General features: G+C 35.8%; 1 protein-coding gene across 1 annotated transcript in view; it reads left to right on the top strand.

The window, feature by feature from the left end:
* LOC121384512 (U5 small nuclear ribonucleoprotein 200 kDa helicase-like) overlaps positions 1 to 24,734 on the top strand; it is a 56,152-nt gene that overhangs the window by 12,357 nt on the left and 19,061 nt on the right. Inside the window, exons 7-33 of the mRNA XM_041514925.1 lie at positions 251 to 349; positions 1,412 to 1,561; positions 1,885 to 1,984; positions 3,883 to 4,100; positions 5,775 to 5,892; positions 6,349 to 6,404; positions 6,922 to 7,059; positions 7,478 to 7,633; positions 8,599 to 8,769; positions 9,343 to 9,401; positions 9,890 to 10,148; positions 10,705 to 10,854; positions 11,795 to 11,856; positions 12,228 to 12,408; positions 12,867 to 12,971; positions 13,289 to 13,391; positions 13,646 to 13,824; positions 14,195 to 14,347; positions 15,076 to 15,156; positions 16,362 to 16,552; positions 17,018 to 17,309; positions 18,068 to 18,138; positions 18,654 to 18,754; positions 20,685 to 20,858; positions 21,680 to 21,840; positions 22,990 to 23,088; positions 23,495 to 23,623. Coding sequence (XP_041370859.1) covers positions 251 to 349; positions 1,412 to 1,561; positions 1,885 to 1,984; positions 3,883 to 4,100; positions 5,775 to 5,892; positions 6,349 to 6,404; positions 6,922 to 7,059; positions 7,478 to 7,633; positions 8,599 to 8,769; positions 9,343 to 9,401; positions 9,890 to 10,148; positions 10,705 to 10,854; positions 11,795 to 11,856; positions 12,228 to 12,408; positions 12,867 to 12,971; positions 13,289 to 13,391; positions 13,646 to 13,824; positions 14,195 to 14,347; positions 15,076 to 15,156; positions 16,362 to 16,552; positions 17,018 to 17,309; positions 18,068 to 18,138; positions 18,654 to 18,754; positions 20,685 to 20,858; positions 21,680 to 21,840; positions 22,990 to 23,088; positions 23,495 to 23,623 — 3,756 coding nt within the window. The remainder of the gene's footprint in view (positions 1 to 250; positions 350 to 1,411; positions 1,562 to 1,884; positions 1,985 to 3,882; positions 4,101 to 5,774; positions 5,893 to 6,348; positions 6,405 to 6,921; positions 7,060 to 7,477; positions 7,634 to 8,598; positions 8,770 to 9,342; positions 9,402 to 9,889; positions 10,149 to 10,704; positions 10,855 to 11,794; positions 11,857 to 12,227; positions 12,409 to 12,866; positions 12,972 to 13,288; positions 13,392 to 13,645; positions 13,825 to 14,194; positions 14,348 to 15,075; positions 15,157 to 16,361; positions 16,553 to 17,017; positions 17,310 to 18,067; positions 18,139 to 18,653; positions 18,755 to 20,684; positions 20,859 to 21,679; positions 21,841 to 22,989; positions 23,089 to 23,494; positions 23,624 to 24,734) is intronic.

The raw sequence follows: 24,734 nt of genomic DNA, 5'->3' as shown, positions 1-24,734 counted from the left end.
TAATCATGTTTGACACCAAATAACTAGTTTATAAATGTGTTGAGGTGTCATTAAACATTATTTTTTTATATTATTAAATGTAATAATAATTCGAAATTTAACCATAATTTTTATTTCTCCCTTATTATGTGTTTTACATTTTGTAATTTTATAAATATTTTACATTTTGTCCTTTATACCACTTGTTTACCTGTGCCACTGCTACAGGTGTAATGATTGAAATCTTGACATTGTCTTGTCTATTGTTTAGGATACTGGTGATGTTTATGGTGAGGTCCAGGAGGGTGACGACGATGACGAAAACGAAGGTGAAGAAGCTGAGTATGATGGAAGACTGCACGCCACAGGGGTAAGATACTGGGACAGAGATTTCATTTATTTGAGTGGTTGCTGCTGTAATGTAACAGTCCACTGGTTATTTCAGTCTTCATATTGTGTCCAAATATTGCATAAAGAAAAACAGAACCAAAAATATTGTGTTTAAAAATTCCCTTAAGTTGACTTTCTGTATGTCTGGTCTTGTAAGGATTATATGTCCCACTGAACCTGGTTTAACTTGGAAATATTATGTATTAAACATATCCTACATTTTGTCATCAACATTCGATATGTTCTTAGTCTCCGTCTTTGCCATGAGTTGAAGATCACTCTCTTGAAATGGTGCCTGGTGAGCAATCACATTGTTCTTTAAATGAAATACATTAAAACAAATATATTGCAAGGCGATCAGTTTGCAGCTCCCCTAAAATATTTGAGCAGAATGTGGAAGGGAGCAGAAGTGATCACTCGCCTAGCCTATCCTGGTGGAGACAGTGATCAATATGGTCTGGCCTGGTGGTTATAAAACCTTTAGAGTCTAAGACTCGAGACTCTAATAGTCTGGGCGGGACGTAGCCCAGTGGTACAGCGCTGGCTCGATGCGCGGTTGGTCTGGAATCGATCCCTGTCGGTGGGTCCATTGGACAATTTCTTGTTTAGGCCAGTGCACCACAACTGGTATATCAAAGACCGTGGTATGTACTACCCTGTCTGTGGGATGGCACATATAAAAGATCCCTTGCTGCTAATTGAAAAGAGTAGCCCATGAAGTGGTGATAGCAAGTTTTCTCTCTCAATATCTGTGTGGTCCTTAACCATATGTCTGACACCATATAATCGTAAATAAAATGTGTTGAGTGCGTCTTTTAACTAAAACATGTCCTTCCTTCCTAATAGAGTCGGAGATGTGAAAGTCATGACAGGGCCATACAAACTATGCATGCGACATCATTAGAGATTGAGTCTGGAATCTAAAAGTGTTATAAGCACGTGCCCTGATACTAGCCATATGTTTACAGCAAAATAATTGTTGGAATATGTAACTTACATGCTGCTACATGAATGTGTTCTATTCTGTGATTGCGTTTGACAGATTTCTGAAGACAAAGGAAGCAAAGCTGATGGAGGACTTCATCCTCGTGACATTGACGCCTTCTGGATCCAAAGAAAACTGAGCAAGCACTACCCTGATGATCCCAATATGGCACAGACGAAGGCCAAAGAAGTCGTGGAAATTTTAAAGGTTTGTTAACTATAGTTTAATGAAAATAACTAGTTAAAGAGAATGTTAAACATCACAGAACGTCACTCATATCAACAGTTTTCAATTTATGTTTGGTGTATAACATTATCATGTGTAATTACAGATTAATGTGGAGTTTCATGGGGTTTGCCCATTTTTGACAGATTTATGGTCCTTGAACTTAGGTGATAAGAAATTATTTGGGGCCCAGTATGGAACATGTATTGCTTTAGCAGTACTCCCAGAATGCTAGTTTAAAAAATATTTGATGAGATCTGTTGGTGAAAAAGATTGTTTTCATAAGATGTTGTTATTTTTTCCAGAGTTCTGGTGATGACCGTGAATGTGAGACGCAGCTAGTTCTTTTGCTTGGTGTTAATCAGTTTGATTTCATTCGAATACTGCGACAACACAGACAAATGAGTATGTGGGGGTTTTCTTTACAAATTGTAGAAATAAAGAAGCAGTTGGGATTAAAGCTATTTAAAGTTACATTCTCTGGTTACCATATTATAACATCATGTACAAATGTGAAATACAAGCTCAAATGCACTTTTTAAAAAGTCGTGTGTGTTCACTATGAATGGATATCGTCAAACGTATACGCTTGATTCGTCGCCTGTGCCGCCATAGCTCGGCAAAAGCACAAACGACAGCCTGTTGTCATTTTCAGTTAACACATGTGTTTGCCGATTTCAAATTGTAGGGTTCGTCTCAAAAAATTAAAAGAGAAATCTTGCACTGTACAAAGAACGTTCGGTTTGAGGATACGGGACTAGAGTCTTTAGTTAAAACCAGTTTGATCTTGACAGCGTATTATCAACAGTCGTACCTTCCTATTTCAGAATTGATATTTTATCAAGTGTTAGTAGAACTTTCAAAGTTTAGTTTGTATACTAGTAACACATTAATCATGTATATATTTTTAAAATAAAATATACTAAAGTAGACAATGAACGTTTTCACTTAATTTTACGTGTTAAAATTGACAAATTCAAATAAATATTATTTCGTTTGGAAAGGGTAAAGTTAGGGGGGGGGTGTGTGTTTAACGACATCAAAGATAAAGCATATTGATTTAATAATTATCCGACCCCATACAACCATAAATAAAATGTGTTGAGTGCGTCGTTAAATAAAACATATCCTATCCTTCCTTCCATCTGCTGTTGGATGTCTAACATTTGGTAATTTTGACATATAATCTTAGAAAGGAATCGGGTGTATGTGCAGGGGGAAGGTATTGGAAGTCGAAACCCTTACTTGCCCAAGCTTAAAAAAAATTAAAATGTATTTTTTGGGGGAGCATGGCCCCATATAAACTTCGCTAAACACAGTCTATAACCCCAAGCCCGCTGAAATCCCTGCACACGTGCCTTGGAAACCCCGCTACCTGTTGTTTTTTTAGCAAGGGATCGTTTATATGTACCATCCCACAGACAGGATATCACATACCATGGTATTTTATATACCCGCCAATGGGGATCGATCCTAGACTGACTGCGCATTTTAAAAAGCCACCTTGTTAGGTCTAAGTAATGAATAAAAATAACATATAGTCTTGAAAAATGTTACGTAAATCGAACACAGTACCGTCTTCCTCTACCCCTAGAGCATTGCGTAATTAGTAACACACCCTTACATGTAACGCGTATGCCAACAGCTGGCCACTGTCAAAATTTCAAGGCAAATCCCCGACCCACCGACCCCTGGAAAGGCGTTGTACCATACCTCTATGGATATAAATATGTTTTGGAGATATGACACGACCCCTCAATCAAGACAGTTAAATTTGTTCAAAAATTGCGAAATCTCACGTGATCTCTTGTTGGGGAATTCTATAATATCATAAGCCAATGAAAACCCAGATTGGTACGAGCCCGTCAAAAGTGTCCCACTTTCAAAATACTGGCTTTGTTTTTGACCTGGATAAGCCAGCGGAGTGCGACGTCATATATGCACCAAATGTAATTGGATTTTCTGTTCTATATGCTTAAATAATAAAAATATTCCGGATATTGCCGCTTTAAAGAATGGATAAATAATAAAAACATTATAAAAGTAATTTCAGTGTATGATTAACCTATGCCAAATGATTTTATTGTCTCACCTTGACAACGACAAAAATTTGTAGCAGGCAAGACAAAATGCCATGGTATTCTAGTAAATTTATTAATTTACTAAAAAGGGATAAAATATATCATGTTTTAAGCTAAATCAAGACAGCAAACAAGGAAAATTTATTTGCGATTTAAACTCATTCTGTAGCATACTGCTGATACATGGGATTGTAATTTTCACTTTCCACTTTTTCATTTTAGTTCTCTACTGTACGCTGTTGGCATCAGCTCAGAGTGATAACGAGAAAGGGAAGATTGAAGATAGGATGCAGCAGGATCCGGAACTTAACCGCATTCTCCTGGCTTTACAGACCACAGACCGCGATGACATAGTCAGCGAGGAACGGGCACGCCGTCAACAGGCAAGACAGAGCCGAGTTGCCGCCGATATTGAGGCCATGGACTTCGAAGAATATCAAGTACTTGGGTTTTTCTTTTTGTAGGTTTATGGATACACAGCATCGGGAATATTAGGTTTTATAAGCCTATGTGGACAAATTAATAAGCTTTACCTTTGATTTATATTCAATAGCCAATGTATTGTTTGTACCTGGTTGCCATTACATATTCATTCATTTGAATTACTGAATAGTATACCGGGTTATGGACCAGTAATTTTTAAAATATCTCCTAATTAATTAACCCCTTGTTTGTTTAATAATAAGTGAGACTGTTTTTTTGTTAAATATACTAATTATAACTTATTCAGTCCTCTAACCCACTTAACTTATTATTAATATTTGGGTACACAGAAGTATCAATGGATTAATTTAATATTAACTTTTGTTTAATGACATCTCATTATATTTTAAACTGTAGCTGTTTGCTGTCTCTCATACAGTTAAATTGACATAATATGGAGGGTGAGATTGAGATGACGTGCATGGCTTGCACTAATGGCCTTCGAAAAGTAGTGCATTTTTTGGACATGGCAGATGAAATAAAAATTCACCTGCTAAAATCACAGGCCATTTTGTAAACAACAGATGATGTACAATTATCTCATCTGCAATTTAGCTTGTGATTCTGTTACATTTTAATTCCATAATGCTCTAAAATACATCTTTGAGGTCCTAATTTTCCACACACTGTCCCAAATTCCCCCTTCACCCTGTGCTGTCTTAATTCCAGCAGGCTATATTTTGTTTCTGGCAGGACATTTCTTTTGGCCTACTATTTAAAAAAATTAACAGCAAATCATATTTTACTTCCTATTTCGAGCCCTGGAGAGAGAGATTGGAGAAAGTGAGAGAAATTAGATGGGGGAAGAGACAGAGAGATGGGGGGGGGGGGGAAATTGGATGGTGAAAGAGAGTGGGAATGGAAAGATAGAGATAAGAGAGAGGGTGGATGGAGAGAGAAAAAGATTGTGGGAAGGGAAAGAGGGACAGAGATTGGATGGAGAGTGAGAGAGAGATTGTGGGAAAGGAAAGATAAAGATAAGAGAGAGATTGGAAAGAGAGGGACAGAGAGATTGTGGGAAAGGAAAGATAAGAGAGAGATTGGAAAGAGAGGGACAGAGATTGGATGGAGAGTGAGAGAGAGATTGTGGGAAAGGAAAGATAAAGATAAGAGAGAGATTGGAGAGAGAGAGGGACAGAGATTGGATGGAGAGTGAGAGAGAGATTGTGGGAAAGGAAAGATAAAGATAAGAGATAGATTGGAGAGAGAGGGACAGAGATTGGATGGAGAGTGAGAGAGAGATTGTGGGAAAGAAAAAATAAAGATAAGAGAGAGATTGGATGGAGAGTGAGAGAGAGATTGTGGGAAAGGAAAGATAAAGATAAGAGAGATTGGATGAAGAATGAGACAGATTGTGGGAAGGGAGGGAGAGAAATTGGATGGAGAGAGAGATTGTGGGAAAGGAAAGATAAAGATAAGATTGGAGAGAGAGGGACAGAGATTGGATGGAGAGGGAGAGAGAGATTGTGGGAAAGGAAAGACAAAGATAAAGAGAGATTGGATGGAGAATGAGACAGATTGTGGGAAGGGAGGGAGAGAAATTGGATGGAGAGAGAGATTGTGGGAAGGGAAAGATAGTGTGACTGACTAAACCAATTGACAGGATCTGATGTTTTAATACTTACTTTCAGGATGTTGGTGCAGCAGAACAGCTGAATCTTGCAGATCTGGTCTTCAGTCAGGGCAGCCATCTTATGGCCAACAAGCGGTGTCAGCTGCCTGACGGGTCATACAGAAAACAGAGGAAGGGTTTGTCACTATTTAGTCTTTATAAATCTATAACAACATCATGGAGATCATTAGCCATTTTATAGTAATCTTTTTGAAAAAAATTGGTAGAATTGGAGCATGGTTGAATTAAGGAATTTGTATTCATAGAGTGGATGATTTCCTGTGATCACAGGACAATGTATGACATCATGCAATTCAGTGGCTGTACAGTATATTTTATTTTAGTTTTAGTAGACTAATACTTTTGTGCCTTAGGATATTTTGGACAGTTTCACATTATTTTGGTAAAATATTGAATGACCCAAAATGAAAACTTTTTTGTTAATCCCAGTTTTTGTCAAAATTGGAAATAAAAATTCTTCTTTATTTTATTCACAAATTGCACTTATTGCTATTCTGTAATAAAAATAATAAATCATATAATGTATTTTCATTAATCATATGTTATGGCTAATAGGATTTTTAATTTTTCAGGATATGAAGAAGTTCATGTGCCAGCTTTGAAACCCAAACCGTTCGACACTGATGAGGTTAGGGCATTTTTAATATGACATTGCAGTTGACACTATTTAATTGCTTCAACATTTATAATGCAAATAATTTATCATTGCTTCTAAATAGAATTTATGTGGTTCTTTTACTATTAATTGATGAGGTAGGACATTTTGAATATGACAATACAGTGACAATATTTATTTGCTTCAACATTTGTGTGTGGGGCGGGACATAGCTCAGTGGTACAGCGCTCGCCTGATACGTGATCAACCTACGATCAGTCGCCATCGGTGGGCCCATTGGGTTATTTCTCGTTCCAGCCAATGCTCCACAACTGGTTTAACAAAGCTGTGGTATGTACTGTCCTGTCTGTGGGATGGTGCATATAAAAGATCCCTTGCTGCTAATCGAAAAGAGTAGTCTATGAAGTGGTGACAGCAGGATTCCTCTCTATATATCTGTGTGGTCCTTAACTATATGTCCAGCGCCATATGACCGTAAATAAAATGTGTTGAGTACGTCGTTAAATGAAACATTTCCTTCTTTCTTCAGTCACTGGTTCCAATAGATCGACTCCCAAAATATGCACAACCAGCTTTTGATGGCTTCAAGAGTTTAAACCGAATACAGAGTCGTCTTTGCAAGGTTGCCATGGAATCTGATCAAAACATTTTACTCTGTGCCCCAACAGTAAGTAACACTCAATAGCATGTTTGCTTGTTGACAGCATGGTATTTACAGGTTTTAAACTGAAAATATATTTTTACTTTTGTGCATATTTGTTTGATAATGAATAGCCAGATAAACTGTGATAAAATAAATTTACAACCAAATGATGCATGTTTTTCCAATTCATTTTCAGTTTATATTTGGTCAGTTGACGAAATAAAAGAATATTATCAAATGTTCTTTCTATGTAATATAGGATATCAAAGATTTGCATAATAAGTGATTTGTTTAACTTTGTACAAACAGTAAATATGACTAACAACAAATAATTGTCATATCTGCGTCTACTCTTTTTGCTATATTTCTTTCGGTTTGCAAATAAATATTTTCAATCACATTCAAATATTCAGTGTTTTAATTTTGTATATTTGTTTTGTAGGGAGCAGGCAAAACCAATGTGGCACTGCTGACTATTTTAAAGGAAATAGGTCGACATGTGAATGCTGACGGCACTATAAACACTGAAGATTTCAAAATAGTGTATGTTGCTCCCATGAGATCTCTCGTCCAGGAGATGGTGGGAAACTTCTCTGAGGTGTGTGATAATTGGTGTTTAATTGGATTAATATAATAGTATCTTATTGCCCTTTAATTATTGGTAGTGTACCATACTGAAAATATGTGTTAGCAGCTGTATTTTTTTTTTCCTCCAGATAAATTTTGTTTTCGAACATTTTGTAAAACAACACTGAAACCTCAGTGACCTAAGTGATAAATTTTATTTTTTGTTAGAGAGTCCAGTATATAAAATAATAAACATCACTGGCACTGTTACGTTTTCATTAGTACCCCTGCTGTTCCATCTGGAGGGGGACTGCATTTTATCTTTGTCCTTTTTTTTCATTTGTCTGTCCCGCATATATTTTTGTGGACAATCGTTTTTGCAATGCTTCAAGATATTGAGCTGAAATTTTGTGTATAGCTTTATTATCTACTGTTACAGATCAAGTTTGACATTCACTTTTCATGGGGATTTAACTTCTCTTTTTGACAGAATTATGGCTCTTTGATATATGGAAAAAAAATGTCCAGGCTTTTTTGGGGGGGGGGGCAAATATTGAGCTGACATTTTGTGTATAGCTTTATCATGTACTGTTAAACTTCTGAACTTGGGACACATAAAAATGTATTGGGGCCCTGTAGGAGACATGTATTACTTAGTAATACTATCAGAATGCTTGTTTTCTGTAAAGTGTAAAATAGGTCATGTTAACTATGTTTGGGGGTTATTGTTGGGGAGGGGGTTGGTGGAAAGGTCAGTCGACGCAAATACCCACGAATTTGAGCAATATACCGGATATTATAAGGAAGCAGATACTAATACTATTACTACTATAACATTAGTTACAAGTAAATATATTTTAGAATTTGATGGCATAAATTATATTTGTTGTCATGTTATATTTCTATGACCCAGTTCTTACATTAAGGTATTCTGGTAGCTGTATGTAAATTTGTATTTATTTTATTGGTGTAATTATTTCATCTTGTCTGTTTCAGCGACTGAAGTCGTACAACATTAAAGTATCCGAGTTGACTGGTGACCACCAGCTGACCCGAGAACAGATTCACCTGACACAGATCATCGTTTGCACCCCAGAGAAGTGGGACATTATCACACGCAAGGGAGGCGAACGCACATACACTCAGCTTGTCAGACTTATGATATTCGTACGTTACTTTAAAGTGTTTTTACTTCGTAAAGGAGAGATATAGATATTACTTTTCCAACGGTGTCAACTTTCGCATTCAATTTTAACATTAAAATTTCACAGTTAGATTAGTTTCTCACTACAAGTCCTAGGTCATTGAATCTGGGTTTATAGTTGCACCTATGGATCACAGTGTAAAACCAAAATTGTTTTATAATACTTGAGACTTTTAATTCCGCTGAATTCTTGTTTGTCTTTACGTCTGTTCAACTTTCATTAAAGAGAATATATAAATATGCATTGTTGACCTTCCCAATATTTTAATATTTCTACTTCTTTCAGACTTATTGGCAATTTCAAAGTCACTTTAAAGATTAAAAGGAAAGGCATAGATCATTTGTTTAATAACATCTTGACAATTTTGTATCTCACACATGCTTATTTTGACACATGGTTTTAGTTTTAATGTTTAAAATGTGCGAAATAAATTAAAGTTTGTTTTTAGTTCGAGAAATATTTTGTGGAGTGTTTATTAATTGTAATGAATTTTATAGCACGGCATGATTTTCAAATAGCTGTCTTTGTTTTACAGGATGAAATCCATTTGTTGCATGATGATCGAGGTCCAGTTTTAGAAGCTTTGGTTGCGAGGTGAGGATCAGTCACATTTAGTATTACAGATTACATTTACACCGCCTTGTGTATCAAATCAGCAAGGCTCACCCTGTCCATTGCTAAAGTAGCCAATTGCTCAATTTTATTTCAAAGTAGCTACAACATTTAGTCTATAGATAATAAAATTTCCCCTAAATCAACCACATTTTAATAAAATTCAAGGAAATACTCTACATATCTGAAAATTGGCTAAACCAACATTTGTTCCAGTGTGAGCTCTATATCTGATGTCGTTAAACTATTTTGAAAAAACTAAATAGTCGGTAGATAGAAACAAACTTTTGATTCTTTTGCTTTTTGTTGGTTCCTTAATTGTTGCATAAATTATTATCATAAGTCAGTCTTCTTTTCCCCATAACGTGTGGGTTTTTTGGGGGGGGTTTCTTTTCATGTGTTTACTTTCTAAGTTTGAATTTAGGGGAAGGTAAATAACATTATAATGAAGTACTGTTTTATTTTTACAGAACAATTCGAAATATCGAGACAACACAAGAAGATGTTCGATTGGTCGGTCTCAGTGCCACTCTGCCAAACTTTGAAGACGTGGCAACCTTCCTTCGTGTTGACCCAAAGGAAGGCTTGTTTTTCTTTGATAACAGCTTCCGTCCAGTTCCTTTGGAGCAGCAGTTTATTGGTATCACTGAGAAAAAAGCTGTCAAACGATTTCAGCTCATGAATGACATTGTGTACGAAAAAGTTATGGAACATGCTGGAAAAAATCAGGTGCGTTAATTAGGGGAATGGGGTCTTTGCGGAAAACAGACTTAAAATGAATGGTAGATTATACCCTGGATTTCACATCAAAGTTTAAGTTGAAGTATGTTTTACAGTTAGCAGTTAAACCTGTCATATATGTGTGTTTATCATAGATTTCACACAGAAAAGATGATATAATGGAAGACTGAAGATGGAAAGAAATTGTTTAATGATATTTTGTGAAATTAATTCCTATTTTCCTGCTTGTAATCTTATAATAGATAGCACAAATTACTATTTTCAAGTTAGCTTTCTTTTGTCACTGCTGGGGTGTGACCATAAACTGTTTTAAAGATAGGTGAAAATATTTCTGTAATAAATATTAAATAATTAATGAACATACATACCATTACAACACTAACATTGGCTGGTCAGTTATATTAATGCCAAAGGTTTCATTTTTAGATTTGTCGCATTTGTAAGTCATACCTGGTCACAACTTAACTCAACTGAATTGCAATAAATCTAATCTGTGAGTTACTCCTGGTCTATATGTAACTTGATGGATTGATTAATGTTTCAGTTACTGGTGTTTGTTCACTCCCGAAAGGAGACCGGGAAGACTGCCCGAGCTATCCGAGACCTGTGTCTGGAAAAGGATTCTCTTGGTATTTTCCTCAAAGAGGGTTCTGCCTCCACAGAGATCCTTCGATCAGAAGCTGAACAAGTGAAGGTGAGATGTTTGGTTGAAATATTTTTAATGTCTTCAATGTAAGGTGCATATTTGCCATTTTCAGTTGGTTTTCATCACAAAGATCACTACACAGTAACAGCTATTGTCTTTTCAGAGTTTTCATTAGTAGATGGGAAAACTGATTTTTGGTGGCTACTGCTGATGCAGCTGCCACCTACTTTTCATGCTTACAGTTGTACACATCAGTGCGCTCAGTAGATAAGCTGTGTGCTTTCCAACATAAGGAGCACCATTTGTCTTGATATTTTGACATACCCTTTTTCAAGTTTATGTTGTGAGGTTTTAAAACAAATCTGGTTATTTTTCTGTAATACAGGCTTCATTGTTGAATAATTAAATTTCTGTTATATTCATTGCAATATAACATCATCTCATTGGTTCCAGCTGTAGCAACGCCAGTTTGTTCATATGTCATTGATCATAAAAATTACGTCGTCAGGGAACGTTATATCTGATGTCTCTCTATATTGGTATTTTGTCTTACTGAGTGTTATTGTTTTAGAACCAAACAATTATTCAAAATAGAATCTGAGACTTTTAGCCTTATTATTAAGTATGTTTTATATTTAATTAAAAGCATTGTCTGTTGTTTCTTTTACGTTCATGGATTTTGGTTAATAAAGTATTCAGAAATTGCGATTTAAAAAAAAAAGTAAAGTACAGTAACATTTGACAATACTCCAGAACATTTTAAAATATGGCTACTTGGTGTCTAATCGATTGTGACAGAGAGACAGGAAAAAGCTGTTGTGAACACAGTGGCTACTCTTGCCATTTAGCATCAATGGTGTTTATATATGTACTTAGTGCAAAGTAGAACATTTCATTTATAGTTTTTTGAGCACTCATTTTATGGCGGGGGGGGGGAGATGGTGGATAATAATTTTATTTTGTATTCATCATTTTTGTTTTATTTTAGAACCATGAATTGAGAGATCTTCTTCCGTATGGTTTTGCAATCCATCATGCTGGAATGAACCGGTAAATTGCTGAAAGAAATACATTTAAAATAATGAATATATACAGAGCAGATACCCAATAGTTATATGTACTATATTTCCAGAGTAGATCGTACTTTGATTGAGGTTTGTTTTTAAAAATTAAGTATATGAATTTTCTTTAAAAAAAAAAAGTATTTACAGAATTAATCACACCCTGGTAGAAGATTAGTTTTTAAGAAACCATATGAATATCAAAAATAAATATATTTATAGAGTTGGTTGTGCCTTTTTAAAAAAACTGAATTTAAAAAAAAAAAAAATTAATTAATATTTACGTTTTGATCATGCCTTGGTAGAGCATTTGCTTTTAAAAAACTATGAATTAAAAAACCCAAACGTTAATATTTACAGAGTTGATCGAGCCCTGGTAGAGGATTTGTTTGCTGACCGTCACATTCAGGTTCTTGTATCGACGTCCACTCTTGCCTGGGGAGTGAATCTTCCCGCACACACGGTTATCATCAAGGGTACGCAGATCTACAACCCTGAAAAGGGACGATGGGTGGAACTCAGTGCTCTCGATGTCATGCAGGTTGGTCTTAACAATGGGTTTTCTAAACACATTTAATCAAAATATCTTACTTCTTCTTTCACTGTGTGATATTAAATCAAATGATTAAGTTTATGTAATTTTTTCTGTGATATATGGGTATTAATAAAATAAAAGATGAAAAAAAGAAGATATACATCAATTGTTATTTTGTCTTGCCAAATAAAAAGGGTATATATAGGAATTACTTTTCCGATGGTGGCAACAGCATTGTAGTCGACATTTGCTTTAAATTTTTTGTTAGATCAATTTCTCACAAACTATAACTCCTAAATCGATGAAACTTGGTTTATAGTTACATTTGTGGATGTTATCACTGTGCACCTGAAAAGTTTATGATAGACAAGACATTTAATTCTGTAGAATTCTAGTTAAATATTTCAAAGATACTGGACTCGTTAGTTAAGACTGTACCGTTAATTGTGTGTGACATGTTTCAGATGCTGGGTCGAGCTGGCCGCCCTCAGTATGACACAAAGGGCGAGGGAATCATGATAACCAACCACAGTGAACTCCAGTACTACCTTTCTCTGATGAACCAGCAGGTGTGTGCAGTTTTTCACTCACATTATGTAGATAAATAAGTACCATAATAATTGATGGTTGTGTTGTCAGTAAATGGTAGTTGCAGAACATCAATTATATAAGCTTGGTTAATAAAAAATTGAAATATGACATAGGAAAACTGCCCCTCAAAAGTTGCAGTTATTTTTGCAGTTATTAAAATCATTTAGCTTGGCATAGCATGAAGGTTACTGTATTATTTCAAGATAAATAATTTTAAATAATTTAGAGGAGCAAGAATGTTTTTTTAGTTCTTTCACTAATGTTATTTTCATTATGTTTAACTATTTTGTTTTAGCTGCCCATTGAGAGTCAGTTCATCAACAAACTGGCTGACAATCTGAATGCTGAGATTGTGTTGGGAACTGTTCAGAATATGAAAGAGGCAATTGACTGGTTAGGTGAGTGGATGAATATTGCTGCTGTCAATGCTGATGTTACATTTGTTAGCACTGTATCTGTTTCTTTTAGAATGCTTGAGTTACATTTGTTAATAAATCAATTTAAAATTTAGTTATCAGGGAGACATTTTAGTTTTTAAAATATTTATTTTTCTGTTTGCTTTTTACTCATTTGCTTTGGTTTTTCTGTATATGATGCTTCAAAGTTAGCAGTACATAATAATCCATGACTGACAGTGTTTCATTATTTCCAGGATACACATACTTGTACATCAGGATGTTGAGAAATCCCACGTTGTACGGGATATCACATGACCAGCTGAAGGAGGACCCGTTGCTTCAGCAACGGAGGAAAGATCTCATTCACACAGCTGCAATACAGCTAGACCGACACAACTTGTGTAAATACGACCGCAAAACAGGAAACTTCCAGGTATAATTTATATACGTTTTTAAAATCTAGCTCAGTCAGTAGAAGTGCTCACCTGACGTAATTTGAGCATAGAATCAACACACATACCCTCAGTTGACCCATTTTCTGACTGTTTTTTGTTCCCTCATCCCAATAAGTGCCCCATAACTGGTATGTGTTGTCCTGTCTGTGGGGTAGCACACAAATGAACCTTTGATGCTAATGAAAAACTGTTTTGGGTTTCCTGTAAAATTATATATAAGAATTATCAAATGTGTCAAATCCAATAGCCAATGAATAATAAATAATTGTGCTCTAGTGGTGGTGTTAAACAAAACAAATTTTGTTAATCGTTCTGTGCCCTTTTGTAATGCTATACTATGATTTGCAGGTGACTGAGCTTGGTCGTATTGCCAGTCATTACTACTGTACTAATGAGACGATTGCCACATACAACCAGCTGTTGAAACCAACACTCAGCGAGATTGAACTCTTCAGAGTCTTCTCCCTTTCCGGGGAATTCCGTAATCTCACTGTGCGAGAGGTAAGTAAATTGCACCAGTTCCAGTCTCAATTTTTTTTTAAATCATACAGAGTTAGTAATAGCAATAATAGCAGTACTGTTCAAATTCCTATCACGGAATTTACACAATTTGTTTTCTAAAAATGGCATAATTTAAACAGTACAATATTCTCTCGGGGACCAAACATTAGGCAAGAAAGACTTTAGATTTCTTATAGTTTGGGCTAGAATTTTTCTATTTATCTATATGTCCATTTATTGAAACCTGACACAAGTAACTATAGAATGACTAGCAGTTGAATTAATCACAATACTAAATACTGCACTACCTGTATAGTGAGTCCGGTTGTAGCAAATAAAGAAAACAAATGTAATCCTTTTTATTTAAGAATAATTTATATAAATAAATTACTTACATGAGTAATGGGCAAATGAAATGAATACTTCACTACCTGTATAGTAAGTCGGGTTTTAGCCCCAAAACATTTATGTCACCCATTTTATTTTAGTCCATTACACCATTGTAAAGGATGTCCTCAACATAATGCATAACATTTTATGAAAAATGGCTTACACAAAAATGAAGTGATGTGCAAATGAAACGAACAATCATGTATTTTTGTTTTATGCCAGAATGAGTTACAATAAAACACTAATGATAATAGTTTGGAGAAAGCTTATAAAACAGCTAACATTGTGTTGTAATAGTTTACCGTCTTGTAATAGTGATGTTAAATTTGCTGTTCTAGGAAGAGAAACTGGAACTGCTGAAACTTCTTGAGAGAGTTCCTATTCCAATCAAAGAAAGCATTGAGGAACCAAGTGCTAAGGTTTGTTCCACATCACATGATAATTGTATGGAATTTGACTTTTTTCTATAGACAAACTGAAATTGTAACAAAATAACTAGATTCCACTGTATGCTATAATACAGTCCAAGTACTTTCCCTGAAATATTGGAATTCACAAAAAGCAGAAGTTAAAAAAGAAAGCATATATTGTAAGTATCAAGCTAGGTAAGTTGAAGAGGAAGTGTGTGCTAGCCTCTGTGTATACTTGGTCATCATTGTCATATGCATCAAGCATATGTTTGGGTTTTTTTTTATTTGCCCTTGTGAAGTAAAAAGGTGAGAGATGGGTATTACTTTTCCGACAACTTTTTCGTTAAAAGTTTTGAGTTTAGATCAGTTTCTCACAAACTACAAGTCCTGGGTCAGTGAAACTTGGTTTATAGATGCGCCTACGGATGTCATCACAATGCACCCAAACATTTTGATAGTAGGCAGGACATTTAATTCCATGGAATTCTTTTTAAAACCTTTTTTTTTTCAGTACCATACTTCGTGCTATATTGTAGTGGTTTTAAAAACTCCACAAATTGTAGAAATTAAAAAAAAACCTCAACTTTCTCGAGTTGGCCTATAGTCCTTCCATCAGATGTCGCCTTTTTTCATTTTTCATACTATGAAATTTACCACAAGTTATTTATTTCTGAGACGATTGTTTTGTAAATTGCACACACAAAGAGTAGTTTTTTGTTATTTCCAAAACACTTATTTTCTTCTTACGTCAAACCAAACTGACATCAAAATTACCAAATGTTTGGCATCCAATAGCCGATGATTAATAAATCAATGTGCTCTAGTGGTGTCATTAAACAAAACAAGCTTTTAACTTTTCACACTAAACTGAAATTATTTACAAAAAACATTTTTGTATGAGGATGTGACTGACTATAACACACAATAGAGTTGTAATAATGTTTTATGTGAGGATGTGACTGACTATAACACACAATAGAGTTGTAATAATTTTTGGTATGAGGATGTGACCGACTATAACACATAATAGAGTTGTAATAATGTTTTATGTGAGGATGTGACTGACTATAACACACAATAGAGTTGTAATATTGTTTTATGTGAGGATGTGACTGACTATAACACACAATAGAGTTGTAATAATGTTTTATGTGAGGATGTGACTGACTATAACACACAATAGTTATAATAAACTGAAGAGGTTTGTGTTTCAGGTGAACGTGTTGCTGCAGGCGTACATCTCTCAGTTGAAGCTGGAGGGCTTCGCTCTGATGTCCGACATGGTGTACATCACACAGTCGGCAGGACGGCTCATCCGCGCCATCTTCGAGATCGTGCTGCACCGTGGCTGGGCACAGCTAGCCGACAAGTGCCTCGCTCTCTGCAAGATGTGCAACAAAAGAATGTAAGCTTTAATTTTTGTGTCACATTTTTACAAAGTTCAAAATGCTAGATATAGGTATTAATTTCTCTGGCGACAGTGGCATCAACTCTTGCATTAAAGTGTCAAGTTTTAGATTTGTGTGTAACAAACTATAAGTTGTTGATCAATGAATCTTGGTTTATAGTTGCACCTATGGATGTTTCATATCTGTTTTATATCTGTTGTGAACTAAAATTTATTGGCACTCACTAAGGCTTATCACAAATGAAAATTATTTCATTCTGGACATAAAGATGATACAAAATGGAACCTCATTTATTAGAATAATTTATTATCAAGAGGTAGTGGACTTCAAAGAAAAAGAATAGGCAATAAAAATAATGTTTATATTTTATCATTTCTGTTTAACCTTAATGTACAATTTAATTTATAAATATAAAAACTGACCTAATACTTTCTGAATTCTGTTCTTTGTTGTTGATCCAGGTGGCAGTCAATGTCTCCACTTCGACAGTTCAAGAAAATTCCCGAAGAAGCCATCAAGAAGATTGAGAAGAAGAACTTTTCCTTTGAGCGACTGTATGACCTAAACCACAATGAGATTGGGGAGCTGATCCGCATGCCGAAGATGGGCAAGCTGATAAGCAAGCACATCCACCAGTTCCCCAAGCTAGAGCTGTCTGTTCACATCCAGCCTATCACACGCTCCACACTCCGCGTCGAGCTCACCATCACGCCCGACTTCCAGTGGGAAGAGAAAATACACGGAAATTCAGAAGTAAGGAAACCTTTTAAATTCAGTTTATTTATTCATGGTTATATCCAATTAAGATTCAAGGACCCTGTCCTTGGCGCACACTACAGCTATCTGGGTAAAGTTACAGATAAAGCTTGACTGGCCTATTTTTATGGCAGTATAGCCCTTGAACATAGGTGATATGAAAAAGGTTAATGCCAAAGAAGTCTTAAATACTGATTTTCTGTTGATTTTCATGTCATTGTAATTGGCTAGTTTGTTAACTGTATAGTTTGTATAAAGTATTGTTCATTAGTGAAGTTTTTGAGGCTCAGTTATTGTTATTATAATGTTTTTGTTGACTAAATTTACTGAGACATACACTTGACATTATTAAGTCCTACTGAGACATTTGTAATACATTTTGAAAGATCTCAGAATGTTTATGTAAAAATAGTTCAGGCCTCAAACGTAAGAATTTGTCTCCCATGGCAATTTAAAAAAGAATTGCCATGGGTGAAATAGTCCACCGATTTTTTAAAATGTGACATTTGCAGCAAATAAACATAACTGAAAGGTTATTTTGCTGTATGTAGACATATTTTTAATTGTGCAAGTGGTAAATATTGGCAGATAATGTATACCAGTTGTATACATATTGCCATTATTGAGGAGCTTTACCGACGTCAATTTATATCTCAATGAGGGCAATTGCCGCCAGTGCCTTCGTTAAGTTCGAGCCCTGTAGTTTACTTATTTATATAAGTTTGTGTTCATGATAGTTTCTTTGATATCATCAGGCTTTCTGGATTCTGGTTGAGGATGTCGACAGTGAAGTCATTCTACATCATGAATACTTCCTGCTGAAAAGGTCGGTGAAAACAAACTTTCCTGCCGTCAACACAAAGTTACATGCTTTTATTCAATGTTTGTCACACCACTATGATATCTTCATATCATTATTTTTAAAATTTTATTCTAACTCTTGTTATAGATATCTTTAGAGATGAACGTTTTCAAGATTTATTCGGAATTCTGGATTTTTAATAGTTTATGCAGTGTTTCCAAGTTTTCCATCCATGTTCGGTATTCTCCATTCAGACTTACAATCTGGTTAGGCTGATCCTTGGCATACATTCTGAATGGGGGCCTCCAATTTAAGTCATTGTGCAACTCTAACCTTAGGACCAGTATCAGTACACGACTACCAACATTAAAGTTTCCAGATTTTTTTTAAACTTTAATTTCTGATTTCTTGCAAACATTACTATTTAAATTATAAGATAAGTGGCATTTTAAAAGTCTGAAGGGAAAGAGTAGATTGTAGGCCCATGAATTTGCTTGATTTTATTCTGTATGTTAATATTGTTTGTGTAATGTTTGCAGCAAGTTTGTTCAGGATGAACATTCAGTGAAGTTCTTTGTACCAGTGTTCGAGCCGCTTCCACCTCAGTACTTCATCCGAGTCTTGTCAGACAAGTGGATTGGTTAGTACTCGTTTGTCGACTTGAATATAGATATACTGAAACAAAAAAGAAACTTGACTTGGAATACATATAGGACAGGGATAAATTAATAGAAGTTTAAGAACAAGGGTTGTCGATGATAGTATCCTTTGAGTATAAACGACACAACAACAAAACCGTGCGAGTGTCCATTACTTTATTTAAGCAGTAAGCATCATGACGTCATGGGGGTATTAATTTTCAAAATAACAAGTGACGGATTAGTAAGTCGATTACAGTCAGTAACGTGTGTGACCACCTCGAGCTTCTACTACAGCTCTGCAACATCTTCTCATAGACCGTAGAAGTTTGTGTAAACATCGGCACCGGAATTAGCAAAGGTGTGGTGGTCACATGACATTATGTACGTGAATTTCATGCTTTTCACAAAACAGACCGTGCATGTGCAACATCTCGCATGACTAGTATGTGTATGTGAAATGTCAGGTCAACAGCTGGGCACAGCATAATATAACAATTAAGTTACCTCAGGTTGCAGTGTGTTGTTGTAGGGCATTTTATAATAAAATCAAGTTTCTATTTTTGTTTCAGTATATATATATATATATATATATAGGGGTATGATGATATACAGGGACCAAGTAAAAAGTCTGGTTTTAAGAGGTATCCGGTTTAGAGAGGTTCTTTTCTGCACAGATATTTAAAAAGGGACTATAAAAAACATAGTTTTGATGGAATTCCAGTTTACAGAGGGTCCGGTTTTGAGAAGTTTCACTGTAATGACAAACTTTCCGCTGTTATACAATTTACTCTATTCTGATTGGATGATGTCGCCCCAAAAAATGAATGTTATCCTTCGATAAACTTCGGAAAATCACATTGCATCAAATGGGATGTTAGAAACTGATTTATTTTTATTTTTATTTTGAACCAAACAAGTTGTGTTGTATGTGGACATGGTATGCAATTTTATACAATTTGTGACTTATACATCAATAAATAAAGTATAAAAGAGAAACAGTTCTTATAAACATATGTGCTAGTGGCCCTTGTGATATGGTAATAAAACTAATTTCCATGAGACCAATACAAGAATTAACTACAACCCCCAAAATAACATACTAGCCCAAACCAAAAAGCCACTAGCTCCCACCCCCTGCCCCCAAAACATCAACTAGCCTAAGCAAAGAATTTACCTGCCCAATAAATATATCTACTATCACAAACTAGGAATTCACTAGCCCAATCAGAAAACTGTCCACTAACATGTACCAGCTATTACTAGATGGGGAAAATGACTTGTGAATGTGGTTCAGTTTAATTTTGGAAGATGAATACTCAAGCTTTTTGACATAAAAGTAAATAAAGAGTTTTAACTTTTATTAGAGCTCTATTTGTTTGATTCAGTTGCCATGTAAACATTTTACATAATAATTTCCAACACTCCCTGGAATCTGAAACAAGAAGGGGCAGGGTGTAGACCAGTGGTAAAGCTTTCGCTTGATGTGTGATCAGTCTAGGATTGATCCCTGTTGGTTGACCCATTGGGCTATTTTTCATTCCAGCCAGTGTTCACAACTGGTGTAACAAAGGCTGTGGTATGTACCATCCTGTCTCTGGGATGGTGCATGTAAAAGATCCCTTGCTGTTAATCGAAAAGAGTAGCCCATACAGTGGTGACAGCAGATTTCCTCTCAATATCTGTGTGGTCCTCAACCATATGTATGATGCCATATAACCGTAAATAAAATGTGTTGAGTGCATCATTAAATAAAAAAAAATTCCTTCCTTCTGAAACAAGAAATTGCTTTGATATGACTTTGTATGACTTGATACCTAGAGAGTAAAAGATGCTTAAATTACTCATAAATCAATGTGCTCTAGTAGTGTCGTTAAACAAAGCAAACTTGTTAATTTTAAACTACTCACCTTTCAAATGTTATCCCATCAGGTGCAGAGACTCAGCTTCCAGTTTCATTCCGTCACTTGATCCTCCCTGAAAAATACCCCCCACCCACCGAGTTGCTCGATCTTCAGCCGTTGCCCGTGTCTGCCCTGAGAAACTCGACATTTGAAACGCTCTACGTGGACAAGTTTCCGTTTTTCAATCCCATTCAGACACAGGGTAAGTAAGCCTCATCCTCTCTTATAACTTACTTTCTCCAGGTTATTGTTTTTTTATTCACGAATGACAATCACATGTCTGGAAGTGTGTGTATATATTTTAAAGCCTAGTTCTTTGTACTAAAGGATACAGACTGTCTTGGTCATTCAACTTTTTTTTAAACAAAATTTCTTTTATATTTTTTTAATTACCTTTTTGCATACTTGTAGTTTAGGGCTTTGGGTGTCACTAATTTGGACAGATCAGGCATCTTGTCTGTTCTGAGCAACAGAGATCTTTTTAGTGCAGTAATGTTATTAACAGCTAGTAAAGAGTTGTAAATATTAAGAATTGCATTTCAAATTATTTTAATAAAATTGCAGCTTAACGTTTCACTGTTTTTGATGTGAATGTTTTTAGGTTAGCGTGGTTGTACTTAATGTGAGCTTGCTTATTTGGGGCACTCCTGTTATCACCTCAACTCTGGTGCAATCTAAACTTATGGGGGGCGTGATGTAGCTGAGTGGTAAAGCGTTCGCTTGATGCACGGTTGGTCTAGGATCGATCCCTGTCGGTGGACCCATTGTGTTATTTCTCATTCCAGCCAGTGCTCCACAACTGGTGTAATAAAGGCCGTGTTATGTACTATCCTGTCTGTGGGATGGTGCATATAAAAGATTCCTTGCTGCTAATCGGAGAGAGTAGCCCATGAAGTGGCGACAGCGGGTTTCCTCCCTCAATATCTTTGTGCTCCTTAACTATATGTCTGAGGCCATATAACCATAAATAAAATGTGTTGAGTGCGTTGTTAAATAAAGCATTTCTTTCTTTGTTTATTTCAGTGTTCAATGCCATCTACAACAGTGTTGACAATGTGTTCGTAGGAGCCCCGACGGGAAGTGGTAAGACAATCTGTGGCGAGTTTGGAATTCTCCGAATGTTCTCCCAACACACTGAGGGACGCTGTGTCTATGTGGCTCCTCTCGAGGCCTTGGCGCAACAGGTACTAGATCACATTCTCAAGTTTGAATGTATACTTAATTATTTTAAAAGACTGTTAAGTATTTCTTTGTTCAAAAGTGTGTCTGTGTGGCTTCACTAAAGGTTTGGCACAACAGGTACAAGATCACATTCTCAAGTTTGAATCTAGACTTAATTATTTTTAAAAGACTGCAATAAAGTACCTATATTTCTTTGTTCAAAAGTGTCTGTGTGGCTCCTCTCAGAACCTTGGCACAACAGATACAAGATTACATTCTTAAGTTTGAATCTAGACTAATTATATTTTTAAAAGTTTACTCTAAAATCTTTAACTTAGGCCATAAAGTGCATACATTTCTTTGTTCAGAAGGGTATTTTTAAGAACATAAAAGTTAAGATTAGTTGATTCTGGCATAAATTATGTTGACCAAGTACTAGTACATCTCTTGTCATATTATGACCATGAAGCTAACAGCTGATGCCCAATAATAAATTCAAAATTAGAAAACAAAATACAATTTTTTACAGTTTCCGTAATAATTGTGTTAATCAAAAGCAATTTATATTAACTCAAAAATGGAATAACATTTTTGACGGGATTTTTTGCTACTTTGTTAAAATTTTGATTATATTATTCTTTTAAATTGTTTTAAAGTGTTTTCTTTCTCTAGTATTCTCATTTTGTTGTAAGATTAAATTGAGTGTACTGCTCAATGGATTTTTTTTAGTGAGCTGTTTGGGGCTGAATGTAGCTCAGTGGTAGAGTGCATTCCTGAGGTACGATGAGTCTTGAGATAGATCACCCTCAGTGGACTCGGACTGTTTTCATGTCAAAATCAGTGCCTCACAACTGGTACATCAAAAGCCGTGCTTTGTACTATCTTGTCTGTGGAAAAGTGCATATAAAAGATCCCTGCTGCTTTATCATTAGAAACCTATGTAGTGACAGTGGGTTTCATCTCTTTCTCTCAAGCAGGTTGACATCCAATAGCCGATGATGATTAATAAATCAATGTACTCTAGTGGTTTCGTTAAAGAAAATAGCCCAAAACATTCTCTAGAGCAAAGATTGAAATAAACTGACCAAGTTGCTATAGTTTAAAATGTGCTGAGGTGTCTTCAGACAAACATTCCTTTCCTTTCTATTCTAGTGAGGTATTTCTTATTGCAGGTTTATGCTGACTGGCACAATAAGTTTGGTGTTCAGCTTGGAAAGAAAGTAGTACTTCTGACAGGGGAGACAAGCACAGATCTTAAACTTCTTGCAAAGGTGAGTTACTTCCACTGGATGAATGTTAATATGAAATACTTATATCAGATATTTAAAACCCCCAACCAAAAACTGGTTATCTACATATATTAGTAGCATGAAATATAAATAGAATTTGAAACATGTTTAATCAATATGGGGACATCAGGGGTGGATTATGGGGGGTTTCCCAGTTGCACGAAACCCCCACCCCACCCCGCTAAAAAAACCCAACAACCCCACCATGTAGATCTAAATTGATGTCCACGTAAAATTTATAGTTAAAAATTATAAAGATTTACATATTGTTTCGGAAAACCCCTCCCTTACTTAAAGCATAATCTGCCCCTGGACATGTGTTGCTTTAATAATACTCTCAGAATGCTCGTCGACTTAGCACTTCAAATTTCTTTTTATTCATCTGTAGGGCAACATCATTATCAGCACTCCAGAGAAGTGGGATGTGTTGTCTCGCCGATGGAAACAGCGAAAAAATGTGCAGAATGTCAACCTGTTCATTGTGGATGAGCTGCATCTGATTGGAGGAGAAATTGGAGTGAGTTTAATTAACTGTGGCATCATGTACCAACAGAAACAAGTTTAGCAGTTTGGCACTGCTGGTACATTGTAACAAAGGTCGTGGTATGTACTATCCTGTCTGTGGGATGGTGCAAATCGGAAAGAGTAGTCCATGAAGTGGCGACAGCAGGTTTCCCCTCTCAGTATCTGTGTGGTCCTTAGCCATATGTCTGACGCCATATAACCATAAATAAAATTTGTGCTCAAAATCTCATTTTACTTTTACTGGGTGTATACTACCAAATCAAATCCCATAGATGACAGTAGTAACATATGTGGCTAAAACTCCTACCTGCATTCAACATAAACACCACGGATATAAATACTACACCCCTCACTCTTAAAGTGAATCCAGAGTTCGACAAATCCGCTAGCCCGACGCCCATGGCTAGTGGTTTTTAAGTTCGGGCTAGTGAGAAACGCAAAACCAGTAGCCCCTGCGGGCTAGTGGTTTCCCCCCTCCTCTCGTCATCGCTCGATCGTGGTTTTTTTTCTTTCTTTCTTTCTTTTTCTCTCGGCTGAAATTTCGTTTAATAAATTTGATTGTGACGTTTGTCATCGAATAATATCAACAACGCAATCAGTATATAATAATAATCCACTTGAGCTAGGTCTGCAAACTGCAGTAACATGCTATCTCTACATCGTCAGTTACAGCATGCATTGTTTACCTTTCCCTTTCAAGTTTCTGGCACAGGAAATAAAGTCTAATGACATGCGTGTTTTGATTGGTTAGACACGTCACGTGGTAGTTAATCTCGCACATATATGTTTTAGGCTAAGAACTTGGAAATCGCCAATCGCGACGACAGGTTAATCTCAATCAAATAAACCCCAGCCATGCTTTGAATTTCAGTGTTTGTCTTGTTTACCTATTGTTTTTTAATTTAACATTTCGCTAACGTGGTTATCGGCAATCAGGAAAACAATTTACTTTAATGGTAACCGCATATGCAATGACTCGGCTTGGCCTATTACGTGTAGCAGTTTGGATAATACGTCACAGCTGCCGATACAAGATAATACCTTTTTTGTTCATCAATTAACAACGGATTAGATGTCGCCGTTATATTCTTTTGATATCGGTC

The sequence above is a fragment of the Gigantopelta aegis genome, chromosome 10, assembly GCF_016097555.1.
Source record: "Gigantopelta aegis isolate Gae_Host chromosome 10, Gae_host_genome, whole genome shotgun sequence".
In the NCBI taxonomy this organism is placed as follows: domain Eukaryota; kingdom Metazoa; phylum Mollusca; class Gastropoda; order Neomphalida; family Peltospiridae; genus Gigantopelta; species Gigantopelta aegis.
The sequence above is the reverse complement of the archived record's forward strand: the minus strand, read 5'-3'. Positions and strand labels throughout refer to the sequence as shown.